Source organism: Pygocentrus nattereri, chromosome 9 (assembly GCF_015220715.1).
Source record: "Pygocentrus nattereri isolate fPygNat1 chromosome 9, fPygNat1.pri, whole genome shotgun sequence".
Taxonomy (NCBI): Eukaryota; Metazoa; Chordata; class Actinopteri; order Characiformes; family Serrasalmidae; genus Pygocentrus; species Pygocentrus nattereri.
The window spans coordinates 14,345,423-14,362,164 of record NC_051219.1 but is presented as its reverse complement, the minus strand read 5'-3'; the positions used below and the strand labels follow the sequence as shown (position 1 = coordinate 14,362,164).

The following is a 16,742-nucleotide window of genomic DNA, read 5'->3' as shown; positions in this document are numbered from 1 at the left end:
CATACTATGGTACTTTTAATGGTGCAGATCACAGAAAATCTAATTTTGCAAAAACAATTTTGAATGAATTGTTTCTGTGAGGTCACAACAACCAACATGTTTACATACATGTGTTTATTTGATCTATAGCAGCTCAGCCCCACCTGTTCACAGTGAAGCTATATGAAGTCTTCTAGCCTGCACGGCTTTTTGAGATACAACAGAGGACAGCCAATCAAAACAGAGCTCATTTACATATTTCAGTCCCAAGCCCTGTTCGCATGAATCTGGATACTTTCGAAAAGTGATTTTTTTTCTCTTTGGCCTCCCATCCTCACAGAAATGGTGTATTCATTCACTGAAAATAGAGGTTTCTGAAAATGCTTCATTTAGGTTGGGGAGCTGAAACAGAGCAAAACTGTGGACCCTGGTGGGCCCACAGGGCTGATTCTAGGAAGCCCATCTCTGAGCAGCACTGCTGGGTCAGAGTGCCAGAGCTGGGAGTTTTGGACCAAGTAAAGGGTGAGGGAGGAGGGGGTGGACGCTGGAAGCTGCAAGCAGAAGCGCAGACTGGTAAAGCCACATGCGTCCCATCATGCTTTGAGTCTGCAGAACCCTGGAGGAGCGAGCTGGGGAGGAGAGGAGAGGATAGGTCTGAGCAGGGGGAGGAGACGATAGGGGTTTCTGTGGTAGCCGTGGCGTGGCTTTACCAGCATGGCTGCGCTGCTCTGCTCCAGATGCCCGCCTCTCCCGGATGAGCAGCCCAGTGCCAGGGGCACCGGGTACAGCGGGGCCACTCCTGCCATGGGGGGGTGCAGGGCAGCGACCATCAGTGGCGTGCAGGAGCCCTGCGGGGGAAGGGGTTGAGGGGGCGGTGGGGTGTGTGGAGGGGGAGGAGTTTGGAGGGTTAAAACACACTGTACGTGGGAGGAAAGGAGCGAGTGAATTACTGCGTATTTTCACAAACACCACCGAGAGAGAGGTTATAGCACAAACCGTGAGTAATACACAAAGTGAGGACTTATTTAACCTCTTAAGCCCTAAGCTTATGACTTATTTATTAGTCTTATAACCAATTATTCATTTATTCAGCTACAATATTGTCACTGTCATAACAAAATATCGTAACTATTTTTCAGTTTTCATTTTCCACACCATTTAAAAAAAAACCAAAGAGATTTTACTTAACATTTCACTTTATAACTATTTGACCTATTTTACTTGAAATAAACTCTTGTACTTTAAAGGGAAACTCTGGCCAAAATGAAAATGTAAATATAACTATATCAAAGTGCCACTTCAGTGGTCTCTAGAGCAGAGGTCTCAAACTCAACCATTAGAAGGGCCATATTTTAAAAATTTCAACAAATTTGTGGGCCAGCTGTATTTTTATTGAATTTTTAATTAACATTTTGCCATGACCTGAACTGGCCATTGTTTATTTAAAATATGCCCAAACTGCAACAGCAAAGTCGGCACTGAATGCTTAAACTACTAAAAATAATGTTAAATAAAAAACAAATGGCTTTATACAAAACAATAGGCTTCAACAGCTACAGATCCCATTTAAACCTTATTTAAAGTCCCCAGGAGGTAGGCTTTTTAAAACGGCCTATTTGCAGTTTTTTTTTCTTTTTGTGTAATCACTGGCCCATAGATTTTTGTTGGGGGAAGAGGGTCAGAGTGCACTATGTTGCAGTGCATGCTGGGGACTGTGGTGACAGTTCAGTGTGAGATGGGTTAATTTTAATAGAAAATCTAAATAATTTTGCGGGTTGAACAGGATTGTGCCTGATTTGATCCGCGGGCCTTGTGTTTGCCACATGGGCTCAAGTGTAAGATTTTCTGGTGTAAAGATAAGAAAAACCCCTTCCTGATGACACATCTTGAAGGTGAGGATGTATCTTGATAAAAAGGCAAACAGCTAACATTTTTGCTAGGAAACTGAATATCTTATTGCAGCTGTATAATTGTAATAATGTCGTCGAATCTGCAAAACAAAGAATAAAGGACAATAAAGGACATGACTTATCAGCCTAGGAGGACGTATACTTTGCTAAAAAAAAAAAGCAAGATAGCTACCTGGCAATTTAGATACCTTGCATCAGTTAGACTCTATTTTTGTCTATAAAGATACTGTTTTCTTTTTGATTTCATACAGCGACCAGGGTAAGTGTTACACTTGTGCTGGTTTGGTTGTATTTATTGCCATGTAGATCAGTGGCTATGCTAGCAGTTAGAATTGGTTACTAATACTACAGGAATTCACAATAGGTGTACGATGTATTTGAGTAATGCATTTTGGGTACTGCAGTAAGAGAACACGATGAATGAAAACTACAGTTTTAGGCCAGAACACCCCTTTAAAGTGCTACAAAATTTCCATTTCAGAAATAGAAAATTTTGTTATGACATAAATAATGTATTACATAGAAACTACTACGAAACTAATATGTGGTTTTAAGAGTATGAAATGGAATTGTTGGCCCACAAACAGGTTCTTAGGGTTTAAGAGTTTAAAAAGGGGTGATGTGCTTTAGTACAGACATCTTTGTTACATTCAGACTGTCCTGAATGACTGTTAAAATTATAGTAAATGATAAAAAACACTTAAAAATCGTATTAATAATACCAAAGAGCATACCACAAAGTGCAATCTGGCACACATTCCTGCTAGACCACTACTATACCGATACTGATGACATTGAACTGGCCTTGATTTTCAGTCAAAAACATTGTTGGGAAAATAACAAAACAGCATTAGATTCTACAAACCATCACATTCTGAAAGAAGGAGTCAAACGCATGGAAAAATGCCACAGAAGCCGTTCGGAAGGCAGAACCAGTTCCAGGTAAAGCATTCACTCCCTCGCTCTCACAAACATGTATGCGCACCCAGAGGTCCTACCTGTGTCAGCATGCCCGGCTGGATGTGCAGGGACTGGGTGGACTGGTTTTGAGGGACCATAGGGACAGAATTGTCCATCCTCACTGGATAAGCCGAGTGTTTATTGGACGGCTGAAGCCCTGCTGGAATAAAGAGATACTGCACTCAGTTACTATAACAACAGCAGAATGACTACCAATCAAAATTCAGAAAAATGTAGACTAAACAATAGATACAGAGAAAAACACTTATTAATAAATTATGATTGATTAGTAATTTTAGTCATTATAAAAATGACTGCAACTAATGATTAGTTATATAATGAATTACTGACTGTTGTGCTTACTGCTGTTTTCTCTCATTTTGCTCTGTCAGAACGCAACTATCACTCAAAGTTTTGTCTGTTTTCATGGGCCAACAAAACAACTCAAATCGGCTCCTTATTCTTCTTGGAGTGTACTGCAGTCTGTCCAGATGACCAAACGTATCATCTTAACATTGCAGAGCATCAAAGCACTTTTGTTTGTGTTTAACAGAAAATGACACACAACCATCAACAACTAAATACAATATCAAATTTCTCAGTATTTAATTTGTCTACATTTTGCCCTCCATCCGATCAGATATTGGTTGCACTTCTTGCTTCTTATGGATGGACAGAAACAGAATTTCTTCAGATCTTAAGCAAGAGTGGAGCTTGATCTCATCTCTCTCAAAGATGAAAACTGTAAGGATTCTTTATTCGACGGGAACAGTTCTGGTGGTTGATCTGGCCATTTTTTCAATATCTTATTTCAATATCAATATCAAGAAAAATATCAATATCTTTCCATTCTTCTCAAAAATACCTCCTGAAAAATTAATAACATGTGCATAATAGAAATTTTGACTGGAAATTAAATAAATGTTAGTCTCTAATTTCTGCACAGTACTGTAATTTAGATGTGATATTCGTTTGGTTAAACAATAAACACACAATTTCAGTCAGCAAGCTAAACCGTGGAGCTTTATCAGTGATTGTATTCTTTTCATTTTTATTCTTTACTATACATAATAAAGTCTGTGTGTTCCGGGCTGGGTACCCGAAGTGACCAATGAAACATAAAGCTAGCACAGCAAACAGACAGCAAAGCCCATATCCTTGTACAAATGCAACTGCAGGAATAAAAATCTTATTTAGAGGCTCTTATGAAGGCAATTCTTAACTCACAACTAGCGTTAGGTAATGTGTCGATATGATTATCTCAATAAATAATGTCACCATATGCAAGCCAGGCATATCGTGGATATCATCAGTCGCTGATCAAAAAATTAGTCCAGTTTTACTGACCTTAGTACAGCGTAGGATGTGAAATGTTAAATAAAGTCATTGCATAATAACCATATTCAGTTTTTGACAGTATTTTTAAAACATGGCACTGCTGGGTTTCTTCTAATGTATCAGTTCCACATATATAAACCAAAATATTGTAATATGTATCATGAAAATATTTTCAAGCATTGTGATACTGTACTTCTGCCATATTGTGCACCGCTACTCAACCATGCAGAAATCCCACACTCTAACAGAGCTAGGGGGTGTTTCAGTATGAGCTAAGAAAGATCTGTTGGCCTGACCTTGTATAGTCGGGGGGCAGACAATGAGGGTCTGCTGGAATGGTTCTGTTTGGGGGCAGAGCTGTGTGGGACGGGCCTGCAGCGGGACACTCTGCTGTGTAAGGCCTGGGATGTTGATGGTGGCCTGCTGGTACAGACCCGGTTGGTAGTTGAGTAGAGGAACATTACTGCTCAGAGACAGAGACTGACCACCAGATGGCGCCATCTGCTGGAAACAAAGGGGAGAGGGCGGGTGACGCACTAAAAAAAGCACAGAGGCATTTCAGGATTTAGGGAGGCTCTCACCACTGTTTTTAACTATGCAACACACCTTTGTCTATTTTTATAGTCAGAAACTACATAGAGCACAAGTATCTGATACTGGCCTGCAGTTTAATTGATTCTTGTTGGTGGATAAAAGCTTCCAATGCTAGTTAGATAAAGTAGCTCCAGTGCTAAACTAAAGATGCAAACTTCAGATACCAAAAATGCTTTGCTTATATATTAAGTTATGGTGTAAGAGGAAATTTGTGTACATTTAATTGTTATTAGCTTAAACATTCCTTTAAATTCTGCTCCATGTTGAACATCCGAATGAAGCTGGCTGTTACCGTCTAACAAGTACAGCTAAAGTAGAATGTTGTTAAAATGGTTCGGCTACTACACCACAGAAATCAATTGCCTGGTTAGTTTACACTGCTACAGCCAAGGATGGATTATCGGAGGACAGAGGTACAGTACCTCTGACTACCAGAAGCCTTCAGGGGTCTCAGCCCACAAGGCTCAATATAGTTCAAATGCTTGAGGCAATCCACTGCAGATATAAACATTAGATGAATAAAAAGTCTTTGAACAAATGTGTACAAACGACTACATGAATTAAATGAATAAAATGAAAAATATCTGTTTTTAGGGCAGTTTTCTGTTTTCTGATGCCGTTCAAATTGAATGTCTGGCTTGGAATCATAAGAAATAAGAGCAATCTTGTTTAAAATTAAATGGAAATGAATACGGCCAAGTCTGTTTATATATATATATATATATATATATATATATATATATATATATATATATATATATATATATATATATATATATAACAAAATATTAACAAAAGTCATGAAATATTTTTAATCTTAACATACAGGTCACATTATATTCAGGTTATGTTTAAAGTGCGATAGACCTCTAATTATTTTTTTGCCCAGGGGCCTCACAAGACCATGATCTTGTGAACTCTTGCACAGTTGATAATATACGGACTACACATTTCTCATGGCATCTGGCCTGAAGGGCTTGTGTTATTCCCTACCTGACTGTGTTGACTGAGCTGACTGCTGAAGGTCACAGTGAGGTTAGCGGCTGCACTCGGTCCATTGTTACTGCTAAAAAGGCTCTTGTTATTGTCGAAGGCGGTGCACCTGCGCTTGCAAATCTCCATGTTCTGGAAGCAGGACTTCACACTGTACCAAGACAGAGAAACAGCAGATTACAACACTGAGGGTCAGTGAATTTTTAAATTAAAATATTTTAACTTTTAGTAAGTACAAGCTATTATTCCTTTAAAGGAAAGAAGCTGTATTTTTTTAACTTGCAGTAATTAGACCGCTGATTAAGAAAGCTAACCTCGATCCCTGCGATTTATCAAATTATAGACCTATCTTGAATCTCCCCTTTGTATCTTTAGATCTTGGAAAAAGCAGTAGCAAAACAATTAACCTCTTATTTGCATAGGAATCATCTATTTGAAAAATTTCAGTCTGGTTTTAGGCCACATCACAGTACAGAAACAGCACTAGTAAAAATTGTAAATGATCTTTTATTATTCTCTGACAAAGGAAACGTGTCTTTGCTAGTTCTTCTTGATCTTAGTGCAGTATTTGACACAATAGAATATGCTATCTTACTAGATAGACTGGAAAACCTTGCAGGGATAAGAGGAATAGCTCTTTCCTGGTTCAGGTCCTACCTCACTGATTGCCATCAGTTCATTAATGTAAAGGGTGAATCACCTGTCCTTGCAAAAGTAAAGTATGGTGCTCCACAAGGCTCTGTTTTAGGGCCTATATTATTCACAATTTATATGTTACCATTGGGTACCATTATCAGTAAACACAGTATAAATTTCCACTGCTATGCCGATGACACTCAGTTATACATATCACGCGAACCGGATGATAAAATCAAACTTGGCAAGACTGAGGACTGTGTAAAAGACAAAAGACTGGATGTTGAGTAGCCTTCTCTTACTTAACTTGGATAAAACAGAGGTCCTGCTTCTTGGTCCAAAAGCAGCTAGAAACAAACTGTCTGACTTAACACTTAAACTTAAAAATTTGAGTTGCGTCAAGCTCATCTGTTAAAAATCTTGGTGTCATGATAGACCCTGATCTGTCCTTCGACGCACGTATAACTAATATCACTAGAACAGCCTTCCTGCATCTCCGCAATATTGCTAAATTAAGAAATACATTACCTCTACAGGACGCAGAAAAACTAGTTCATGCATTCATTACTTCAAGGCTAGATCACTGTAATGCCCTGCTGTCTGGTTGTCCCAGCAAAAGCCTCAACAAGCTGGCTTACTACTCGTACCTAGAATTAATAAAGCTACATCGGGGGGAGAGCTTTCTCATACAAAGCCCCCCCAGCTCTGGAATAATCTTCCTGTTACTGTTCAGGACTCAGGCACATCCTCAGTCTTTAAATCTAGACTAAAAACTTACTTGTATAGTCAAGCCTTTGGTGATTAGTCTTCCCTGTCAGATCTACACCTGCCAGAGTTTCTGCTGCTCTGTTATACTGCAATCTATGGTCTGCAATCTATGGCCTCTCTTTACAGAACTGACTCTGTTTTCTTCTTTTCTTTGCCGAGTTGAAGAGCTGCACATACTGTGCATCTGATGCTGTTGGCCTGGGTTCCCCTTCTGAATCTTGGTTCCTCTCAAGGTTTCTTCCTCTTTTAGGGAGTTATTTTCTTGCCACTGTTGCCACTGGCTTGCTCATGGGGGCTTGGACCCGGATTTTTCTTTTCTTTCTTTCTGTAATACTGATTTTTCTGTAAAGCTGCTTTGTAAAAAGTGCTATATAAATAAACTTTGCTTGCTTGCTGTCTCTGATTTTCGTGAAGCTTCAGTATGTTTATTTTTAGCCCCTTGAGCTGTAATATATCTCAGTGGGTGACCCCAACATCAGAAGAAACGGAGACAAAACATTTTCTCAAGGCACCAGCGCTATTCAAATTATACATTTCAACTGATGATAAATAACAATGATTAATATCAGGTTTCAATTGTTTCAAGTACTGCAGTGGTAGCACCAGCTTACTGTGCACTATGAGGAAAGTGCAGAAGGTGGGTCATCGTCACGAACGGGTGGTTAAGGGTCTTCATTGGCGTGATCCTTTTGTCTGCATCTAGTGTGAGCATCTTCTTCAGCAAGTCGATGAACTCCCGTCTGTCAGCCTTCTCTGCCAAAATGTCTGTACCTTCCAGATTAGTCATATTCACCTGTCGAAGAGATACATAATGTGCAATATTACAAATCAGCTTTCAATCCAATTTAAAGCACATTATTTTATTTCATATTTCAAGGTACAAAAACCAAATATTACTTCACTACAATCAAGCACTGAAAAAATCCTGCTATTCAACATCAAAATGCAATACCTACATAGTTGGTCTTAGTTCATCTAAACTACATTTGTCACGCATAAAGAGAACTCCCATCCAGACTCCAATAGGGTTTGGTCTAGTATTTAAGCCATGGCTTAACATAGGCATAGTGCGAAGTATTGCGTCTATGAGAGCATACCGAGCGATATTCTGGACGGCCTCGTTTCCCTGTTTGACCCCTGCTTGGATTAACCGTTTGTTCTTGTTGTTTCTTTGTCTTTGCCCCTTGTGACTGTCGCCGGTGTTATTGAATCTGTGTATCGACTCTTGGACTCCTTTTCGACCACGCATTTGCCTGTGCCCTATCTATATATTATAATCTACTGTTTAGGATCTGCATGTGTCCGTGTCCTGCTGCCACGTAACAACATTCTGCATGGATGTCAATACCATCAGTGCTTCTTGTTTAGCCACCAATCCCTTACTGTCAGTAAATGTACCCTCTTGCAGCACCGTACACTAAATTTCTGATTTAAGCCACACCCACATTTGGTTTGTAATTTAAAAGAAATACAAAAAATTATCAATGATATAGTATCAAAAAAGTCAGTACACAGTATTCCTTTGCAACATATTTAAACCGCATTGGTAAATCAACAATGTGATGATACATATACAGTATATAACTGTCAGCCCTGACACTGTCAGTCTGCCTGCCTTGGACTCTGTTACCTCCATGGACTCCAATTCCCAGCATGCTCTGCCTATGGACTACAGTGACTCTGCTGAGCACGTGACGCTCCGGCGCTCCAGCTCGCCTTGCTTCTAATCAATGAGATTTTCAACACCTGTGAACCCGTGTATTTAAGCCCTGTTGTTTCCTGTGTTTAGTGCTGAGTATTATCTAGCCTCTAGCTCTGTTACGACGCGCTTTTCCTTGCTCTTATTCTTTGTTTATTCCGACCTTTGCCTGTACTTCGTTTTCTCCTTTTTGCCTTGCCCATTGATTGCCTTACCGTTGCCGTTTTGTTTGTATTTTCTCTACCCTTTAGCCTAGCCCCTTTACCTTGTTTTTGCTCTCCGGTGTACCGACCTATCTTCAGTCCGACCACCCTCTGGTATGTCTATGTTGCTGCTGTTATTGTTGTTTCTGACCCTGCCTGTCCCTTACTATTCTCTTGTATTGCCCTATTATATTAAAACTTGTAAGATCCATCAGCGAGTGTCTCACCTGTTACTGGCAGTCGTGACAATAACTGTGCAATCCAACCATAAAAATAATGTGTTTAGGCGTAAAAATGCACAAACAACCTGCATCATGTCATCAAGACAGTTGAAGATGTATTTCCGAGCCTCTTTGGACTTTATGCCAAGCTCTGCTTCATGCTCTGCAGGCGTCTAAATACAAAAAGCATCAGACAGAGGTTTAAAAGAAGAAAGCATTCATCTCAGCTTCCATTAAAGTTACGTTATAAAGCAAAAGCAACAAAACACAAGTGTCACAGCTGAAAGACCTTGAGTCTCCATAGTGGGTAGCTGGCGTCTGGGCCTCTGTGGAAGAAGCGACTGGTTTTGGTGCCTGCACTCAGGAGATACTCTGCTGGAAGACCCTGCGTCTGGGAGATGTATCGGATCTGCAGCAGCACAACATAGAGAGTGGATGATTTTCAAACTTTAGGGATGAGAATGGTTTTAAAAAACTGAAATTCTGGGAAAATACATAAAGAATCTCATCTCTCACTCATCGTACACATAATACTGACAGGATCTACTTTCTAAATATTTACATTGGTACATTTCAGACCACATTGTACCCCACTGAAATGTTCGAAAACAAAATTCCAAGATATTTTAACTCCTTAAACAGACTTTTATTATACATTTCTATAGTCCAGGTGGTAACTGTTCATCAAGAAAAGAGTTATTCCTTTTATGGTACTAGATATACCCAAACTAGTCATGTAGTTAATTACAATTTGCTGTACACAACATTACCTCCAAACGGTAATAAAGAAAGTGGGTAACTGATTTAGGACCATAAGATATCCAAGATAGTTTACAAGCACAGGCCAAAGATCAGTGAAAAACAAGACGTACAAAACTGTATTTAAAAATATGTTGCTCTGGGTTCACAGCTGCTTGCTGACCTGATCATATTCTGAGGCTCCAGGATACAGTGGCCAACCCAGGAACAGTTCAGCAATAACACAGCCCAGAGACCACATATCAATAGCCTCACAGAACGGCAGACCCAGGATGATCTCAGGAGCTCTAGAGGAAAACAGAGAGAACATAAGGAGGCTTATATATGCAGCTTTCTGAATTTAATATACTGGGGGAAAAAACATAAAACGAGGCTTGTGATAAAGCTACGGCACATCTTATATTTTATGTTCTATTGTCTTCCAATATGTCAAACTAAACAAATCATATTTCAGGCACATTTAGGTCTGAGGATGTGTTTACTTATTTTCACTTATCTAATCAACAAAACGTCATTCAACCAGGGTTTTCAAACCCTGAAATATGACTGTATATACACAAATATGTGTAACAACCAACAAAGCAGAACAATCAGATATGAGCCAAAAATTAGGCCTGTAATGTGAACGTAGCCTAAAAATAATGTGAAGATCTTCCACAAAAGCTTTATACATTCACAACCTGTCACTCACCTGTAGTATCTGGACTGCAGGTAAGTAGAACACACAGCTTTGGAAACGTGGCTGGCTGAGCCGAAATCGATGACTTTGACTCTATAGGGCTGCCTGATGGGGTCCACCAGCATGATGTTCTCGGGCTTGAGGTCAGCGTGGATCAGGCCCAGGCTCTTCAGCTTCATGAGTGCCGTGGCCACCTGCTGCAGCACGGGGCGGATGCACTTCAGCATCAGTGGACTGAACTTGCTGTGCTTCAGGAAGTCGTACAGGTTCTGCTCCAGCATCTCAAACACCAGGCACGTGTGGTTCTTGTGCTGGAAGCACTCATAAGAGCGCACAAAGTTAAACTCGTCAGCATTCTCCGTGCTCAGGCGGCTCAAGATGCTCACCTATGGAAAAGAGGGACATCACATTAAATATTAAACTATAGGTAAATGGACAAAAAAGTGTATTTTTAAAAGCTGGTGACAATATCAAGATTCAGAAATTCTTAATTATTAGTGTTAAATGGAGATTCCACTGATTTATTAAATGTGTGCAATATATACATACACACACACACACACACACACACACACATTTAATAAATCAGTGGAATCTCCATTTAACACACACACACATATATATACCTATACACGTATACGTGTGTGTGCACGCGCGCGTGTGTAAATGTATATATATATGTATGTGTGTGTATATATAGCGCTATATACACAGTTTTATGATAGACTTGAGGATTTAAATATATATTTAATGCCAAGGTTCTGGCATAAAATATATTATTTAAATCCATTCATGGCAGAGACATACATGTAAAGTGTTTTAAGACAAAAATAGTCTCCACATGAAACTTTATTTTAACCACTATTTTACCATCACAAACATCGAAAAACTCATGTGGGTTCAAAGGTGGTTTTGAATAGTGAATAAAATGGCTATATTATTGTTACACATTGTGATTCCTGGCTCCTATCAGCACCACTGGAAAGAAATCTGATTTGGTAAGCTTCTCTATAATTTTTTCAATCAGTTTTTGCAGTGAAATTCTGCAATTACTTTTAAGATAATTCTAAACGCGCTATGTATTTTAAAGGTGAGTAAAAGCTAAAATAACCAAAAATGTTGATTTATATTCACAACTTTTTTTTAGAAATACAATGGTATGAAAGTCTGGGCCAATGCCAATCTGTTTTTTCATGTATATATCTGTTGATGGTGATATATTAACATTATTATATTAACCACAGAAGTTCGTATGTGGGCCCACACTCGCATAACTACAAAATTTCCATATTACTTTCATAGTAATGACTGAATAATAAGCCTCAAGACAGAAAATGAATAATAAACCTTGGGTTCAAGTCACGTATGTTACATCCTGCTTTGCACAATCTACATATTCTCAGTACCGTCTGAGAACTGTCTGTACTGTCTGTGCCCTGTTTTGAATTTATTGTAAGTCTCCTGTTTTTTTTATTGCACTGTGTTGTCTGCACTGTGTGTACTGCATTGTTTTGCACTTGTGTCCCTGTGGTGCACCATGGTCTTGGAGGAATCTTTCGTTTCACGGTGTACTTGTATATAGCTGAAATGAGTCTGAAATGAAATGAAGTCTCTCGAACTCTTGAACTTGAACACACCTCGATTTGCCCTTGTCGCGCATAGGAGGGGTGATTTTTGAGGATCTTGATGGCCACTATTTCGTTAGTGCCACGCTTCCAGCATTTGGCCACTTGGCCAAAGGTGCCACGCCCGAGAAACTCCAGCACCTCATAGCTGTTGGAGACAGAGCAGAGGATTTCATGCTGCACCAGCTGGTAGTCTCCCTCGCTGTGCGAGTTGCTGCTCTTGGTTGTGGAGGTGGAGTGGGCAATGGACTGTGCTGTGGTGGTGCCGGCGCCTCCGGCCACTCTGTTAGACAGAACTGGAGCCGAGAGCTCTTCCAGGATCTGGACGCTGTCGCTGCTGTCAACCTCCTCGCTCTTCCTCTTCAGGCTGCTGCTGTGCTTCTGATAGCCGTCGCTGGATCGTGAGGCTGAGGCCCCATCTTTCGCCCGCCGGCTGGAAGAGGATGAGGAAGAGGAGGAAGACGAAGGTCCCGGGGCGCTTCCAGTGCTGTCTGCAGCACGGACCACTGTCTGATCCCGGGAGCCCCCCGAGGGCGGAAAGACCAGGCTAGAGGAGCCGTAGCCCGAGTTGAACCCTGAAGCTGAGGGTGAGGATCCATTGGTTTGGCCAGGGCTCTGTGGGTAGTAGCCACTCTCACTTGATTGGCTGCTTACGTCCCATGCATTGCTCTCCAGCTTGAGCTTCTTGGAACGGGAGATGCCACTGGAGGAGATCGAAGGGGAGGAGAATGCCTGGAGTTGGGAGGCCATTCCTGCAGGAGAGGAGAGGAGAAGAAAAGGGAACGTTACTAGAGATGGCATTTTAGTATTGATGGCTATCGTATCGGGTCAACGTCAGCAGAAAATTCCAGGTCAAATATCAGAGCGATAAAAAAGGAATGAATTAATACCCAATCCTGTAACAAACCTAGTCTGAAAAAGCGCACTCACATTGTGTAATGTGGTGTTGTTTTCTGTGCAATTCTTCTTCTTTCTTCTTAGCATTTCCACTAGCATGACTGAGATTTCAGGATCCTCAGGACATCACCCCTCCTTCTTGCCAGCAATTAGCAGGACCCTAAGTCAACTTTTATTATGTTAATTCACAGAGAAGCTGCTCTGTGGTGCGTCCAGAAAGCCTACTAGTAACATCTGTCTCTCTCTCCCTATGTCTGTAAATATATAAATATATAATACACTGATTGTTGTTAGTGTAATATCTCCATATCTTTATCATGAGTATGTTTGATTTTCTACAGTTAATTAAAAATAAAAATGTTTTGCACTGCATGTATTTGTTTTATCATTTATATATATATATATATATATATATATATATATATATATATATATATATATATATATATATATATATATATATATATTAGTCTTCTTATATATATATATATATTATATTAGTATTGCATTAGCATTGCAATATTAGCATTGTCTGCCATCATGTGCACCTTCCTAGCGGGTTAGTTCACTCCGACCTAGCCAACAGCCAACAGTATGAACGACTGACTGAACAAACTAATGAAATGAAATTAAACTCCAACAAGGAAATATTATGCGTGTGTTTTATTTACACAATGAACAATGGAAATGCACGAGTAATTTCACCAAGCAAACCCCAAGAAACGGGTCGCAGTTTGTCTTCCGACGTAAATAGGTCAAAATAGCTGTCAATCAAAACGGGATTCAGCCTTTCAACTGATCCTCCAATCATCTTGCAGAAGCTCCGCGTCCAGACCCGCCCACCCACAGCTCCATTCACCCCCAGAGACGCTCAGCGTCCGGGGGCGGGACAAAATCAAGGCATTTATCCAATGAGCGGCGAGTTTCGAAGCGATGAAAAAACACGCTGCATGTGGTCCCTTTGAAGTGAACAGACGCTCAGCCTGTACGGGCGAACACACTGACGCTACGGGAGGGGGCTACATGGGGGCTGCTTTCCCTTACGAACAATTTCGTAGCTTTAGTCATTCTAGTGTTAGGGACTTTGAATAGTTTGAATATGATAGCCTCCTATTAGATGTACATCTTAAGTGACCTGCTTCAATTAAAGAGCACTTAACGCTTAATAGAAGTTGTAGTTGAAAGTGCAGAGTGATTGTGCAACTTAAGCAATTCCTCAGTATTGCTAAACTGCTGCTTTGTTATTTTGAGGTTTTGCTAGCTTGTTGCTATGGCTGCTAGTTATAGTGGTTCATAGGGGGCACTTAGCAGTATCCATAGTGTTTGACAGGATGTTATTAAGTGATTGCTATAGTGTTGCAGATGGTTGCTATTGTGTGGCTAGGCAATTGCTATGTTATCCAAGGTGGTTAAGGTGTAGGCTGGCTGTTGGTATGGTGCTGCACAGAAGTGGTTGCTAGGGTGTTGCTATGGTGCTTCAAAGTAGTGCCAAGGGTGAAACTGAAAGTGTCTGTGAACCCACACTTCAGCACCTCACTCTCATAATTATATAACTTACATTTTAAATGTATACCAGTCACCAAATAATTATTCAAGTTACTGAATAATAAGGTTATGGTTTAAGTGGTTTATTTCTCACAGCTGCATCTATCAATTGGCTAAAATAAAAAAAAGTTATATTAGTTTCCCACATGAAATTCTGGTCTTGTGGGAGACCCAAACAGGGGTGATCTTCCTATCCTTTTTCCATAACAACTTATGAGCATTACAGTAACCAACTCTGTTTGCAACAAGTGGGTATGTTTTTTTCTGCTTCATGCTGGGTGAAAAGAAAAGGAAAAGAAAACTTCACCAATTTTTCTCAAATGATAAAAAGCTAATTTAGTGACTATGTTTACGTAAATGGTAAAGCAGAATGTAAAACTACACCTAGGTGCTTCTCTGTCTGTCTCTTCCCTTTCTGTTTTTGTCCTGGTCTGTTCTTTGTCACCCCAGCTCCTGCCATGTGCTGTTTCTGTTGTTTTGGCTTCTGTCCCCTCCCTCATTCTACCTCTATTATCCCGCTCACCTGTGATTTGTTTGTAGTACCTTATCATCATTATCATCCAGATGTTTCTTGTTTTTTCTGTTTCCTCTTCTTTGCATTGCCTAATGTAACTATCTGTTTGTGCTTCACTGCTTGTATGCAGCCCTTTTAGGCTTTTGCTTATAGTTTAGTAATCTTAATAACTGTTTTTAGTTTTAAGATCCATATTTGTTTCTAGCTGTTTAAGCACCATGATAGCTATGTGCGATGGAGTGGTGACCACGATGGTCCTCCCTGCTGAGCTGATAGCCTGGTGCCACAGAAGGTGTTTCATTAGCTGAACTTTGCTTGTATCACTCTACGAAATAGAGTCTCAAGCAAAATAATATGTTGCATGAGCTGGAATTACACTGAGAGGGTGCAGTTGCTAAACAGCACTCAATAAAATAACCGAGATCACATGGCTTAAAGTGTTTAATAAAAATTGCTTTACAAAGCAGCATTTATTATGCAATGAGGCATGCTTATTTATACAATGTATACAATAATGTTTCTATTATTCTGGCCACAAGAATCACCAGCTTGGTGGCCCAAGTGGCCCAAATGGAAACTGCTTACAACTTTGTCTTAAGTAAACTGCAAAAAAAGAGGCATTCACTGAGAAATATCTGACTCAGACTTGGTTAGTCTGTCAGAGTCCTGATTACCAGAAAGAACAGAAATGTATAACATCAGCACAGGAAAGACAACAAATACAAGAAAATGATGAAGCAACTTACTCCTGTCTCAGCCCAATCGATATTCTGGTTAAAATCACTGTGAACGCTGAACTCTTTCTTTTATTACTTACTTACTTTAGCAAGAGGTGTCGAAACAATGACAAGAACTTCATAAATATAATAAACAAAACAAAAAATATACGCATGGATTCCATGAAGACACCAAGTGATTTACAAAGATCCACAGTTTTTGCAGATTTTCAACTTGTTGAATCAATAATACTTGGAATGTACAGCGTAATGTCAAGTACACATTATGAATAACAGCTTGACATGATTAAAATCATAATTATGACTGTAAAATTCTGCTGATGTTATAATTATGTGAATAATATAATACGGTTTTAATTTACTGTCTTTAAAAATCGTTATTACACGCAAACAAGACATTTTCCAGGTTCAAAGAAAAATCTGAGTCTTTCTGATCAACTACAAATCTGGCCAAGTCTTTCCAAAGCATTTCTTAAAAATTACAGCGGCAAAATAAAATGAGGTCAGGTTTCAGGGTGTACATCACAAAAAGAGCAGTCTGGACTGAGATCTTTTTAACTTGCGTCAAAAAAAAAAAGGTTTGTTGGGTAGTATCTACCCGCGACCCTGAGGGGGAAGCGGCTTGGAAAATGGATGGATGGATGGAACTTTCTTTGCTTCGACTAGGTGAAGATTCAAACTTAAC

At 39.8% G+C, this 16,742-nt stretch overlaps 1 protein-coding gene across 14 annotated transcripts in view; it reads right to left on the bottom strand.

Annotated features, from left to right (window-relative positions):
- The window catches only part of hipk1a (homeodomain interacting protein kinase 1a), a 30,162-nt gene that overhangs the window by 11,313 nt on the left and 2,107 nt on the right, over positions 1-16,742 (bottom strand). For 2 of the 14 annotated variants that reach the window (XM_037541400.1, XM_037541403.1), the window contains exons 2-11: positions 12,377-13,116; positions 10,752-11,125; positions 10,224-10,347; positions 9,591-9,710; positions 9,385-9,474; positions 7,790-7,971; positions 5,775-5,925; positions 4,484-4,691; positions 2,888-3,009; positions 690-827 (exon numbers count right to left, since the gene is read on the bottom strand). In XM_037541400.1, the coding sequence (XP_037397297.1) occupies positions 690-827; positions 2,888-3,009; positions 4,484-4,691; positions 5,775-5,925; positions 7,790-7,971; positions 9,385-9,474; positions 9,591-9,710; positions 10,224-10,347; positions 10,752-11,125; positions 12,377-13,114 (2,247 nt within the window). In that variant the 5' untranslated portion in view covers positions 13,115-13,116. The remainder of the gene's footprint in view (positions 1-689; positions 828-2,887; positions 3,010-4,483; positions 4,692-5,774; positions 5,926-7,789; positions 7,972-9,384; positions 9,475-9,590; positions 9,711-10,223; positions 10,348-10,751; positions 11,126-12,376; positions 13,117-16,742) is intronic. The other 12 variants (XM_037541401.1, XM_037541414.1, XM_037541410.1 and 9 more) reach the window with 9 other exon arrangements.